This window comes from Nyctereutes procyonoides, unplaced genomic scaffold (genome assembly GCF_905146905.1).
Source record: "Nyctereutes procyonoides isolate TBG_1078 unplaced genomic scaffold, NYPRO_anot_genome, whole genome shotgun sequence".
Taxonomy (NCBI): Eukaryota; Metazoa; Chordata; class Mammalia; order Carnivora; family Canidae; genus Nyctereutes; species Nyctereutes procyonoides.
The window spans coordinates 23,590,499-23,604,529 of NW_026575042.1; the positions used below are offsets into that span (position 1 = coordinate 23,590,499).

General features: G+C 40.3%; 1 protein-coding gene across 2 annotated transcripts in view; it reads right to left on the bottom strand.

The window, feature by feature from the left end:
- Positions 1-14,031, bottom strand: part of KAT2B (lysine acetyltransferase 2B) — a 104,180-nt gene that overhangs the window by 48,704 nt on the left and 41,445 nt on the right. For both annotated transcript variants that reach the window (XM_055321093.1, XM_055321094.1), the window contains 3 exons: positions 8,713-8,858; positions 4,702-4,794; positions 3,166-3,347 (listed from right to left, as the gene is read on the bottom strand). In XM_055321093.1, coding sequence (XP_055177068.1) covers positions 3,166-3,347; positions 4,702-4,794; positions 8,713-8,858 — 421 coding nt within the window. The remainder of the gene's footprint in view (positions 1-3,165; positions 3,348-4,701; positions 4,795-8,712; positions 8,859-14,031) is intronic.

Below are 14,031 nucleotides of genomic sequence, written 5' to 3' on the forward strand. Positions count from 1 at the left end.
AATTTTCTCAGTCTGATCTCTTCCACAGAGTCCTATTTCCCCCATTTTCGTGCTGATGTACAAGCTCCAGAAGTAAATGTTCCGCCCCTTCTAAATGCTACAACTGCTGCCAATTATATGCTGAACCAGCATTCCAGGTCCTGTGGTTCACTTACACATCAAGATAAAACCTGCAGCCTGTAATATTACCCATTTTTAAGAAGATTAGTATCAGTGAGACACCATGCTGTAGTGGTATGTGGTTTATTAAAATCCTAAATTGTCATGACAATGAGATTTTACTCTAAAACAATTACTGATTCTCATAATTTTCATAGGTTGCTTCTCTGTACTCTCCTTTCATCATCAACATGGTGTGATAGCAGGCAAGCAGAGGAGACGAGTGTCGTCTACCTTCATTTCCTTATTTATTATTAAGAGGCTCTTGGTCTACATTCCACCTAGAAATCAGCAGGTTTCAGAACTCATCAGGGTGTATTCATTCGAGTCTCTCAGCAGGTTTCTCTTCACCATCGTCAGACTCCACTCTTCTACCCTCAGTCATTGGCTCAAGATGCTGGGCCAACAGAAAGGAATCTGCTGCTGTCTTTCTATTCCCTGTTATTTTAGTTTCTTTTAAAGTGATATTCAAATAATGACACTCTCATGCAGTTGTACATGCTCTCACTTAAGAGTCCCACGCAGTGACTGAGGTTCAGAGAACAACATGTGTGGGAGGAAAATGATGACTAGCTTCTTCCGAGTGCCTGCTCTGTGTGCCAGACACTACACACAACACTCACAGTACTCATGAGACTCGGACAGATGAAGAAACTGAAGGTCAAGGAGGTGACATGACTGGTCTGAAGCATCCAGAACTAGGGAGGGATAGAGCTATGATTCAAACCCACTGTTCATTTCATAGTTTGATTTCTAATTTCACTACTTCATAAGTATTTGTAAGTGCCACCCAATTCTTGTAATTCCCAAATGCTACATAGCATTTTTACTATGTGATCTCTTCTATGTTGCCTTACATTTAATTCTCCTTCTCGATGAAACAACTTTTCATCTGTTAAGAGTGTATGTAAATACATTCAGTGGTCTGCCTTTGGCAAATATTCAGCTTAGCCAATTGTTCATAGATGGGTTTAAAAGACAGATAGATTTTTTAAAGTAATATCTATACCCAACATGGGGCTCAAACTCATGAACCCAAGGTTAAGAGTTGAATGGTCCTCTGAGCCAGCCAGTCATCACTGTATTTTTGATAGATTTATTATTTCTACCCTTATTATAAACAAGTTAAAATAATATAGGAACCATATTATTTCATGAAAAAATCTGAAAGTATAGAAAAAAGATAGAATTTAAAAAACTGATATTGAGCGAATCTGTAATTCCCATAAAAGTCAATTAGTAAGGAAATACTTTATAACTCAAATTATATATATTTTAAAAGAAAGGAGGAGAGGAAAGGAGATATCACTCATGAATATCTGGTCAATGATCAGAGAGGTAGCTTATCTTAAACTATATTCATTTCTACAGGTCATCTGCTGTTACAGAAAATAAGCTGGAGGGGTATCTAGGTGGCTCAGTCAGTTAAGCATCTGACTCTTGGTTTCAGCTCTGGTCATGATCTCAGGGTCCTGAGATCAAGCTCCTCATTGGGCTCTGCACTCAGTGGGCAGTCTGCTTGAAGACTCTCTCCCTCTACCCCTCCCCTTGCTCACACTGCCTGTTCTTTCTCATAAATAAAGCTTTTTTTTTTAAGATTTTATTTATTTATTCATAAGAGACACAGAGAGAAAGAAAGGTAGAGACATAGGCAGAGTGAGAAGCAGGCTCCACCCAGGGAGCCCGATGTGGGACTCGATCCCAGGATTCCGGGATCACGCCCTGAGCTGAAGGCAGACACTCAAGTGCTGAGTCACCCAGGCGTCTCTCAAAAAAACTTAAAAACTTGAATACAAGTGCTCTCAGGCTTTCAAAAAAACATTGCCTACTTTAAGTCAGGAATACCTTTTGCAGCAAGCTTACTGTGCCAATAAAATATAAAAGGGGATGGGGTACCTGGCTGGCTCATTCAGAAGAGCATGTGACTCTTGATCTCTAGGTCATGAGTTCGAGCCCCACAGTAAGTATAGATTGCTTAAATAAATAAATAAAATAAAAAGGGGAAAGTTATAAAAAGGGAAATAGAATGGATAATTCAAGACACTCTCATTCAAATAAAAATAAATGTAAGTCATCCTGTTTTGTGTGGCCCATGTCAAAGATTTTTGAAGTCAATTCTATTATTCTATAATTCATAAACAATAAAAACAAATTTCCATGTTAGGGGGGAGAAATGTGCAATCTAAGAATATTCGCACAGTCTGAAGTCCACCAACAGGGAAAAGATTGTGTAAATTACAGTACATCAACTCAACAGACCATAATGTAACCAGTAAAATGTTTGATATGATGTTAAGTAGGGGGACAAAAGAATGCAAATTATATATATATATTTCATTCTAACTAACATAAAATAATTATTTAAAGGGCAAAGACTGGAAGACAACATGTGTAATGATATCAGTCCCATCATGGTGCTAGGACTAGGGTGATCACTCCTTCTTTATAAAAAATTTTTAACATTATTATATTCATATGTCAATGTTTTTTTAAATGAGTGAAGTTTCTATATAATAATTGAAGAGTCATAGTATGGATACCTAGGTCAGTGATTTTCAGTAGAAATACAATACAAGCCACTTTAAGTATTTTAAGTTTTCTAGTAGTTATTGAAAAGGTAAAAAGAAATAGATGAAATTAACTTTAATATCTTATTTAATTGTATATCCAAAATATTATCATTCAAATGTAATCAATATTAAAAAGTACTAATGAAATATTTTACATTCTTTTTTTTTGTATAATCTTCAAAATCTCAATTCATACTAGCCACATTTCAAGTGCTCAGTAGCCCCATGTAGCTATCACTCTCACACTGGATATTACGGGACCTCGTCCCCCAAAATATCATGATATTAATAAAAAGTTAAATTATAGAAACATTCTCTCCGAATTGATGGAGTTTCCATGTAAGAGGGCAACCCTCTGCTTGCAGAGACAAGTAGTAATTTTATGTCTACAACAGGCTCTAAGAGGCCAAAAGAAAAGAACTGGTCATCTGATTACCTTGTGTAGTTCTCTTTGTATCCAGAAATATCATCATTGGGAGATCGCAGTCTTCGTTGAGATGGTGCCTCCAGGTGCCAATAGTTGATGCGGTTTAGGAACATTTTTGCCAACTCAACTATTGTTTGCCTTTCTTTGGATGGCAGGTGACTAAATTTGTACTGTACAAAGTTATTCACACCCTTAAAAGGAGGGAAGGCAATTTATTCGTACAGCTATGCAACCATACTAATTCTGAACACCCACACAGTCAGTACCATTGGTAGTTATTAGCTAGAGAACAGACACTTCTCTATTCACAAAAATCTCTTCCTTTTCTCTATTAGAAAACGCAAATGCCTAGAGGGGATCATGCCACAGATCATAGTGGATGAAAAGTGACAAGACAGAGAAGTTGTGGGTTGCTCTTCTATGCCTGCTGCAATCCTCAAGCATTAAAGAGAAAATCAAAATCACAGATAGAAAAGGTCAAAACCTCTTAATAAAATATCAGTATTTTGCAGAATAATTCTTGTTGCACTATCAAAATAGTAGGTCAACATATAATGAGGTTCTTGGATAAACATTATGTTTTTATATTACCAAAATTGTAATCACAAGGCTGGGCTGCTCACAGGTCTTCCATTGAACCAAACCACTAAAATTTAAACTCTTTACTATCACTCTTTTGGCTTTGGCAAGCTTAACAAGAAAAAAAAAAAAACAATTCTTACTCGAAATTATAAGCTTTTAAGAGAATCTGTAGATTAATGTTTCTGTAAAACATCCCATCTAATCCAATTTCAAATAAAAGAGCAATAAATTCTTATTGAATAGAGTTTGGAGACAAATAAATAAAATTTCTTATTTGTATTTGTAGTGACTCTGATGTCCTAGCTTCTATAATCATTCCCACAAAGAAATTCAGTCAAGAGTGCCTGAGATTTTGTTAACCAAATAATGGTAGACTAAAAAGTGACTTTGAGGAGGGATACAATACCTCACAAAAAAAAGTCTATATGTGTCAACAGATTCCCCAAGTAAACCAATGTCTTTCCAGGAATCACAATGTAACAGGAAGTCAATTTCTGGATGCAAAGTCTCATTTCTTTTTTGTGTTTTTTGCTTGACTTAAAATGTTTGTCACAATGCTCCTGAATTCCCTTCACCTCAATAGGCTTTTTCAGACAGGGACAAACAAAAGGACAAAGACTTAATTTTAAAATATCAACACCAAGAAAAAGCACATTCCATGTGTTCTTATGACCTACGTGTTCTGCTTATTTTTTTTCTTCCCCAAACACAGTGAATTCTGAGTATACAGCAACCATAAAAGACAAAAGCTAAAAAAAAAAAAAAGACAAAAGCTAGATCATTTATTAAATTAAGTATGCATTTCTGATGCAAAAAGTCCAAGACAATCTACCGACTCAGTGAGCATCTCTAGCCAAGTATAGAGAATGGAAAGAAGACACATATAGAGATGGAAGATTAGGTTTGTTCAGCCTCAAAGCAATAAAAAGGGGCTTCTCTTTTTTTTTTTCTCTCAATTTTTACCTGTTCAATACTAGGTTTTTCAAATGGGGGTTTCTTCTCCAAAGAGCCTTCAACCACAGGTTTTCCTCTTTGTAAAATAGACTTTCTCAAGAGCTGCAAAAAAAAAAAAATATCATTAAGAAAAAAAAAATCAATGTCTATCTCTCTCTCTCTCTCTCTCTCTCTCTCTCTCTCACACACACACACACACACACACACACACACACACATACACAGCCTCTGAAGGGAAGTCACCATATTCTAATAATCTTATCTACATGTAAATAAATCCTTCAATCAATAAAATGGGTTACTACCAGGTAACCCAAATTTGCCTTCATACTCATGACCAGAGCAGCCTAGAGCACCAGCAGTAGCCATCAGGCACCCCTATCCTACTTACTTTCCCTTCTCCCCACCATTTCCAGATTCCCACTGACCCAAGGCCTGGTATACAACACTCACACTTTGCTGCAGGTATGCTGATGCTCTGGAGGGTTTTCTTTAAGATTTATTTATTTATTTTAGAAAGAGGGCACATGGGGAGGAGGGACAGAGAGAGGGAGGGAGCATCCTAAGCCGGCTCCTCACCCACACGGGGCTCCATCTCATGCAGATCACAACTGGTGTCAAAACCAAGAGTCGGACCCTTAATCGGCCACACCACCCATCCAGCCCCTAAGTAGGTTCATATTTAAGCCCCTGAAAAGCAGAGATCCATTCTGCACACTTGAGGCCAGAGGAGAGGGCTGTTTGTCCCAGCTGTATGTGATATGCATAAACTAGGGCCTGGGCCCTTCAGGAAGGAATTCTGCAGGGCTGTCAATTGGCAACTTTCAGTATTGCGGTCTCTTTTCATTTCCTCTCCATGCACAGAATACAAGCCAAGTGTTCTGGCATCTCAATGCCCACAAAACAAAACACTGCTCTTAATCCTGCCACTGGAATTTAAAGCCCTCAAAGAGCAAATATCTGAGAGAAAAGGGAACACAAGAGTCACTAATCAAGACCTAATCTGAAAATAAATTTGATATCTAAATCCTTTGCCTTCAACTTTTGCTGAAAAATTCTGTAACCTTTCCATGTGGGCCAGGTATGATACAACCATGTGTTTATTTAAGTTACATCTTTCTCTCTTTTCTCCACTTACTGCCTTTTCAATAGAAACAAAACATGGCAACCATGCTCCCAGTAGTTAATGGAAATGGACAAACAGCCAAGGTTGAAGATCCCCATGTGTCCCCCTGAGCCATGTCTTACAAGGGCTTCAATTTCTTCCAGGGGTGCCATATACATTAGTAGCACGAGGAATCTGTTGATCCTTTCAATGTATTATGCCCATTTTTATAAAAATAAACATGCAAGAATGATACATCAATATATGTGTTTCTAAGGATATGGAAAAATTGAGTGCAGAATTTAAGTACAAATAATTCTGGCTGCCTACTTTGCCCACTTTAAATATGACCATCTAGGAACGTGGTCCACTGGGAGTTTCAGTTTGGAGAGAAACTGATGGTTAGGGAGACGCTGAATCTCAACTTCTCCATCTACAAAAGGATGGAGCCGGCATGAGTGGGCATATAAAAGAAATTTAATAGTAGCAGCAAACATCTGCATCCTTAACTTTCACCAGGCACTCTTTATAGTTCTTTATAAGTCTTATCTTGTTTAATACCCCTAACAACCTTTAGATGTAGGCGCTATTACTGTCTGTATTTTATAGATAAGGAAAGTGAGGGATGACAACTTGCCCAAAGTCACATTTCACATGAGATGGCGCCAGGACTAAAGCCCAGAGAGTCGAGCTCCAGAGCCACATTTACAAGCTCTAGGATACACTGAGCTTTAGGAAGCAGATTTCCATTGGGTTTATTTTCAACATCGAAGCCTGAAATTTGTTAAATGTTACTTAGATGTAGAATACATTTCATTCTAATTTAATTATAGAGACATATGAGACACAAGAACTGCTTTTCAAAAGCCAAGGAATGGATGATTTATTACCTATTTGCCCAAAGAACGACTCTGGGAGGAGTTGGGGGAGACTGCTGAATATTTTAGATTTTGTTCCCATGAGTAAACATATTTGCGCTGTTAAAGATGAGGGAGGTTATGAGAAGGAGAGACAAAACGTACTTCAAAGCCAAGCAATGCTGTCTGGCCTATTTGGTTAGTTATAAACGGAATCAAGAGGAGGCTGGCAGGATGGAAACCTTGACACCACCTTCACTTCCAGCAGGGCGGTGGGGCTGCCAGAGCGCTTGGTTCCAAGACAAATAATCGCTGCAGTCATGCAGACGCTGTTTTTCTTCAACTAAGATCTTTTTCCAAAGAAGCTCTAAACAGCATGAACCTGCCAGGGGGTTCAATCTGGATGACTCAGGCCTCAGGGCCATGTCAACAAGTTGTCACCTGGAGTAGCCCAGGGCCTGCTAATGGTAGTGGGGAATTCAGGGGTTCGTCTCTTTCTGCCCACACCTGTCCTCTCATTCTCTCTCTTTCTCCTCTCCCCCACCTCCCATTAACCTTATCAGAACTAATATCCCCACATGACCCCAAAGCTTAAAAATACAATTCTCACTCCCACACCTGTCTCCTCTCTATCCTCAAACCACTCCCCCCACCAAAAAAAAAAAAAAAGATAAAAGCTAATAAATAGGAAGAAGGGAAAATTATGTATCAAGTAAATTCAGACCTAAAAAAATAAATAAATAAAGGAAAAAACAGCTACAGGAACTGGATACAAAATTTGCCTGAGATCCCTAGCAGTCAAAGTAAAAGAGGGAACTCAATGGAAAATTTTCCTATCCTTGTCATATAAAATGAAGCACAGTGGTTATTAAAGAGGCAAACCTTTCCTAGCTATAAACTGAGTAGAGCATTTTGTTTTCTTTTTTTAAAGAACCTTATAAATATTATACAATACAACATAATCAACAGTGCCCCTCTGTTTTTGTTTTTTTAATTACTTCTTCTGTCAGCCCCCTTTAAGAATGTATTTTTGGCAACCAGAAGTCTTTCTGTCTGTTCCCACCACCAGTTTCTCTCCCCCATCTGTCCATCCTGACAGCAATCAGAGCCTGGGGAGACCTATGTCTGTAGGAAGGGAGTGGATGTGACCTAGGTGGAGCTGAGGCAGAGCCATGAAGCAGCTATAGGGAGTGGCAGCAGAAATCGGGGGCTGCTGTCAACAAGACACAGAGGACAGTGGTGAGATGCCCAAATTTGGAAATTCTTGATTCCTCCCCTTGAAGCCTGAGAGTCAAAGGCCCTGGCGCCACCCTCCAACCACATCTCCTCCCACCCTCCCCTTGCTCACCGGGCTTCATTACACAGGCCTCCTTGCTGTTCCCTCATCACACCAAGCTCAGTCAGGGCAAGGCCTAGATGGCGTTCCTTCTGTTGCCTGGAAAGCTCTTCCCTCAGCCATTTTCAGCAATGGATCCTGGCCCCCAACTCAGGTTTCTGCTCAACTGTGGTCTTCTCAAAGAGGCCTTTCTTAACTGCTCTTCCTTATTATTATGTCCTCCCACCCACCACCATCCCTGCCATTCTGATTCCACTTACCCTACTTTGTTTCTCTTCACAGCACTTATCACCACCTGCAAATATATTATTTATGGGTTGATTGTCTGCCTCTTCTACTGAAATGTCAACTCCATGAGGGCAAGGACTTTGTTCTGCCCACTGCTCTATCCCTCATGCCTACATGAGTGTCATGCACAGAGCACAGAGCAGGTGTGCAATACATACTTGGATGGATGAATGGATGGGTGGATGGAAAGAAATCTATAAGCATAAGCAAATAAAGATATTCAAATCTGCATACAAATATGAAGGCTTTCAAGGAGAGTGATGTGTTCAACACATGATGGGTCATTTTAGAGAATCCCTCATGAAGAAATGCATGCTTTCATAAACTCTGAAGGCAAACATATCATTCCCACCCATGACCTGGTGTGCAGAAACTGAGCACATTTGAACAATGAGAGAAAGAAGAAACACCTTTTTATAATGGTAAAACCTCACCTTAAATAGATAGAAATAAACTTGTTTGGTATCTGCATCTTCTTCCTTGTGGACGCAGGTAAAGAGATATTCCACATCCAACACTATTCCCAGGAGTCTGTTCATTTCTTCCTCTGACACATTTTCCAGGTGGGAGACATGAGCAGCTGAAGACAAAGATCAAAGGAACATAGGTGACACATTAGTTGGAAACTGCAAATGTTCTCAATTTTAAAATAGAAAAGGGTCTCTCTCCAAACCTTCTGGGACACCAGTCCATTAGATTACATTGTAGACAGAGGAAATATCTGAACTCTTCTAAGATTTACATCTTCTCACAAAGTCGACTTATAATTAAAAGACTGACACCTTGGGGCACCTGGGTGGCTCAGTGGTTGAGCATCTGCCTCTGGCTCAGGGTGTGATCCTGGGGTCCTGGGATCAAGTCGCATATCAGGCTCCTACAAGGAGCCTACTTCTCCCTCTGCCTATGTCTCTGCCTCTCTCTCTATCTCTCATGAGTAAATAAATAAAATCTTAAAAAAAGGGATCCCTGGGTGGCGCAGTGGTTTGGCGCCTGCCTTTGGCCCAGGGTGCGATCCTGGAGACCCGGGATCGAATCCCACGTCGGGCTCCCGGTGCATGGAGCTTCTCCCTCTGCCTGTGTCTCTGCCTCTCTCTGTCTGTGTGTGTGTGACTATCATAAATAAATAAAGAAAAAAAATATTTTAAAATCTAAAAAAAAAGACTGTCACCTTGCTGAGCCTTAGCCTCCCCTTTCAAGACCAAAAATAGGCCAGTGGCTAATGTATCCTGATAATGGATTGTTTAAGATCCAGTGTTGGCACCACTTGTTGGTCATCATAGTATTAAATTCTTTTTTTTTAAGATTTATTTATTTATTCATGAGAGACAGAGAGAGAGGCAGAGACACAGGCAGAGGAAGAAGCAGGCTCCATACAGGGAGCCCAATGGGGGACTCGATCCCAGGACTCTGGGATCATGCCCTGAGCTGAAGGCAGACGCTCAACTGCTGAGCCACCCAGGTGTCCCTAAATTCTTTTAATTGAAGTATAGTCAACATACAACATTACATTAATTCCCAATGTACAATATGGTGATTTGACAAGTCTATACATACATTATGCTGTGCTCACCACCATGGAGCTGCCATCACCACACAATGTTATCACAATAACATTGGTTATATTCCCTGTGCTATACTTTTTATCCCCATGACCTATTCATTCCCTAACTAGAAACCTGGACTTCCCCTTACCCCCTTCACCCACTTTGCCCATCCACCCACCCCCACTCCTCTGGCAACCATCATTTTGTACTTATGGGTCTCTTTCTGCTTTTTGACAGTGTTTAATTCCTGTGTTTCCACATAAGAATATGGCTGGTCTCCACCATGGCTGTGAAAGCTGTGAGCCAAGATTATCATATTAGTGTGAAGACTGACATTCCTTCAGCCTCTCCTTGTACCAGAATCCCAAGGCCTATTTGAGTTTGAGATTCAAAGCCTTCCATGATCAAGCCCACAAACCCATATTTCTGACTTAGTTCTATAAGATCGATAGTAAGTGACCTCACCATCAACCTTCCCTCCCAGGCCCCTGTCCTCTCTTCTACACAGATCCAGTCCATTTATTAAGGTTATTGCATTTAATCCTCAAACAATCCCATGAGAGTAGGCATTAGCGATCCCATCTGACAACTGAGGAAACTGAGGCTTAGAGAATAGATGCTGTTTTATCCAAACTTAGTGAACAATGCAGGGCCAGGTTCCAAATGGGAAGAACACTTGAACCAAATTCCACAGCACCTACAAGCACACTTTTTGTTGATCAGCTGATTCACTTCTTTTCTCACTTGAAAAGAGTTCTCTGGATCAGCCACTCAATAATCAGTCCCTAGCTCAGGAACCCCTCTGGGTCGGGATCATCTCTCTTAACTCTGCATCTCCAGTACTTATCACTATGTTTATCACATAACACTTCAAGGGGAAACTTATTGGATATAGCTCTTGGTGTGCTGGCTTCAAAATGCTGAAACACAGAAGTTAAAGACTAAACTATGTAGAAGAGTAGTGGGCTTTCGTTTGCCTTCTTAAAAGGAGATAAAACTAAAGATTATTGGGGAATACTTGTTAGGTGTCAGGCATGGGTCAGTCTACTCCAGAGACCATGGTGCTCTTGTCATTAAACTATGAAGGCTGGGGCACCCAGGTGGCTTAGACGGTTAAGCGTTAAGCATAAGACTCCTGGTGTTGGCTCAGATCATGATCTCGGGGTCCTGAAGTAGAGCCCCACATAAGGCCCCCCCCCACACTCAGTGGGGAGTCTGCTTGTCCTCAATCTCTCCCTCCCCCTCTGCCCCTCTCCCTAGTTTGTGCATGCTCTCTCAAATAAATAAATAATCTTTAAAATTTTTAAATAAACCATGAAGCTCAATCAGGAGACTGGGACAGAAAATGCTGCTGGTACCTTCCCATATCCCCTTTCTTTCCCACTTCAGGGCATACCTCCTAGCATCCAACTACCAACAGCTCTGTTTCTCTACCTAAGGGCTTTTTCTGTCACTGTAATCTGCTCTGCCACCTACCTGTCACTCAGCAGCAGCCTTCAACCCAATACTAAGACATTAGCCTATAAATAAATACCTTAGATCTCTCATCCCTCAGGTTGAAAAACTGACTCCCAAAATTTCCCCCACAAAATTAAGTAGCAGTTGCCTAAGGTGGGAAGCCGGCTCAGTAATTCACCCTTTATTGGCCACTTTTTCCTCCTCATTTAACTTTCCTACTCCCCTCGCTTCATGCCAAATAAACTACTTGCACTCAGATCCTTGTCTTGGACTCTGCTTCTGAGGGAGCTCAAACTAAAATATCCGATAAGAAGCATTTTCAGAGAGTCAAGAGGATTAAATACCAAGAGATTGGGACTTGTAAGTGTACATGAGGAAGCCAGATTAAAGAACTCATAATTAGAGGGGCAGCGGCCACTCACTTTTCATTCCTTTCTTATGCAGAAAAAAAGAAAAACAGAGTGATGGGCCCAACGTCACAGGTCACTAGTGATGAGTGTGATGTGCACATATCTAGACCTGTGTGTGTGTGTGCGTGTGTGTGTGTGTGCATGCACGGGAACCCCATAAAGCATTTTTAGGGGTAAGAGAAGAGGAAGGAAATTTGGTGATCTGTCTACCTTAGAAATTGTGGAATAAATCTAGTACATACATCTAAACTTGAAAACATCAACATTACCAAATAGAGAGTAATTGACTAAACTCAGAACATAAGTAACATATCATGGAAAAATTACAGATATATACATGTGTGTAAATAAAAAATTAACATGCAAATCTATTACTTTCTATTGGTTATACAATATATGACTTCATCATTTTCTAAAAGATGTCCAAAATTAGACTTCCTTTTAGGCAGACTGTTTGCCAGGTCATCTTTCTTTTTTTTTACTTGCAAAATTTTCCTTGAGGTCAGTCTGAAGCCTTTGGGACATAGGCCTCATTCTGGAGACAACTAGGTCAAAATTTTTTATGTCAGTTATTTACAGAAATAATTTTATTGAAGACTATTTTTACCTTGTAATGTTTAATTGCTTTTCAGTGATAAGCTATGAAAGCAGTAAGTTTACATCAATTCCTTCAGATTCTCTACAATATGAAACAGTGTAACTAAGGTGCTAACATAAGTGGGTTTACCTCATGGAAGTACAAGCTATGCTTTATTTTTTAAACCAATGGTTCATTTTCTTTAAGTTACAAAACGCTTAATCCAAATGAATTCTTAATCAGAATTAGAGCTGTTCCGATTGAAACAGAAGTGGAAGTGCCTATTTTTCAGAAGGCGAGGTTGGGGGGCATCTCCTCCTCGTGTGAGGGGGCTCTACAGTTCGAAAACCACTGTTTGGGAACATCTCCCAGAATATTCTGAAGAACAGACCAGATAAACATCAATATGCTTAAGAAGTGAGACCTGAGGAAGTTCATTTCCTTCTGATCCTGTGCATAATGAAATCTGTGACCTCTCCTCAAAGCTGTGTGTGTGTAAGCCAAAGCACACAGGACTCAGGAGGGAGGATGAATGGAACAAGCACGTTTCTCAGAAGGAGGGAGGGAAATTCAGCTGTGCTGGACAAATGGGGCTAACTTTGCAGCACAACAGCATCAGTATCTCTTCTTCTGACACTAAAGGAAAAGTGGGTCTGGAGTCAAAGGGGGTATACTGAGGCAGAAGAATAATACTATATGAAAAAGATTAGGCTTCCTAGAATAAATGATGGGGTGGGTGAAGACAGATGAAAGTAGAAGGGTGGACCATCAGCTTGAGAAGGGAAAGTAGAAGGTCTATACAAGTTGCTAGGAAAGAGAAGCTTCCCTGGATGAGAAAGCTAGGCAAGCATGTTATGTCTACACTGTACAAATACTTAGTTGTTTGGACCTGTCACGTTCTCAGATTCTCCAACTATGGGCCCCTTCTGACCAAGAGTCCTTTTCTAGTCTCTCCATCTGGCTGTCAGCTCTCTCTCTCATCAGATCCACCCTACCAACTAACTGTACCTTAGTGCCTCCCCATCCCAACAACATCAGTTTATACCATCAAGACAACCTTGACCCTGGGGTCAAAATCCTCAGGCCCTCCTCAAGATGGCAATTCCTCCCAGCCAGCCCCATGTGTGACGAGAAGCCTGTCATTCATTCCTTCATTGTCCTTTACCTCCTTCATCTTCCCAGTCACCAGATTCAGGTGAGCCTCCTCACTGTCTCTCAGAATCACCACTTCTCCATGTGGTGACTGAGCTCTCAAGTCCAGAGTACCAAAAGAGCCCCAGACCGTTTTTCTCTGAGTACAGGGTACTCTTCCTAAAACATCACTTTCTTCAAACAACCCCATCTCCACCAAATCCAAAGACTGACTCTTTGGAGCTATTGGCCAAAACTGGACAGGACTTACTCGGGAACCCACAATGCAAACATCCTAACCCATGCAAACATCCAGGTGTACTTCATTCTAACTACAAAGCCAAACTATTTATTGTACTGATAATTCATTTTTAATTAAAAAGGGTCACTCATAATGGAAAGAAACCCTCCTTTTAATCTTTTCTAAAGAAGTTTTTTTTTGATGCCAATAGATTACCTTGAATTATCTAAAACTTGTTAGACATCTAACATATACCTATAGAGATATGCCTCTATCGTGTAATTTGAAAGCACATTACTAAAAACTAAAAAATAAAATAAAAAACCTGGGATACCTGGGTGTTTCAGCAGTTAAGCACCGCCTTCAGCCCAGGGTATAATCCTGGAGTCCCC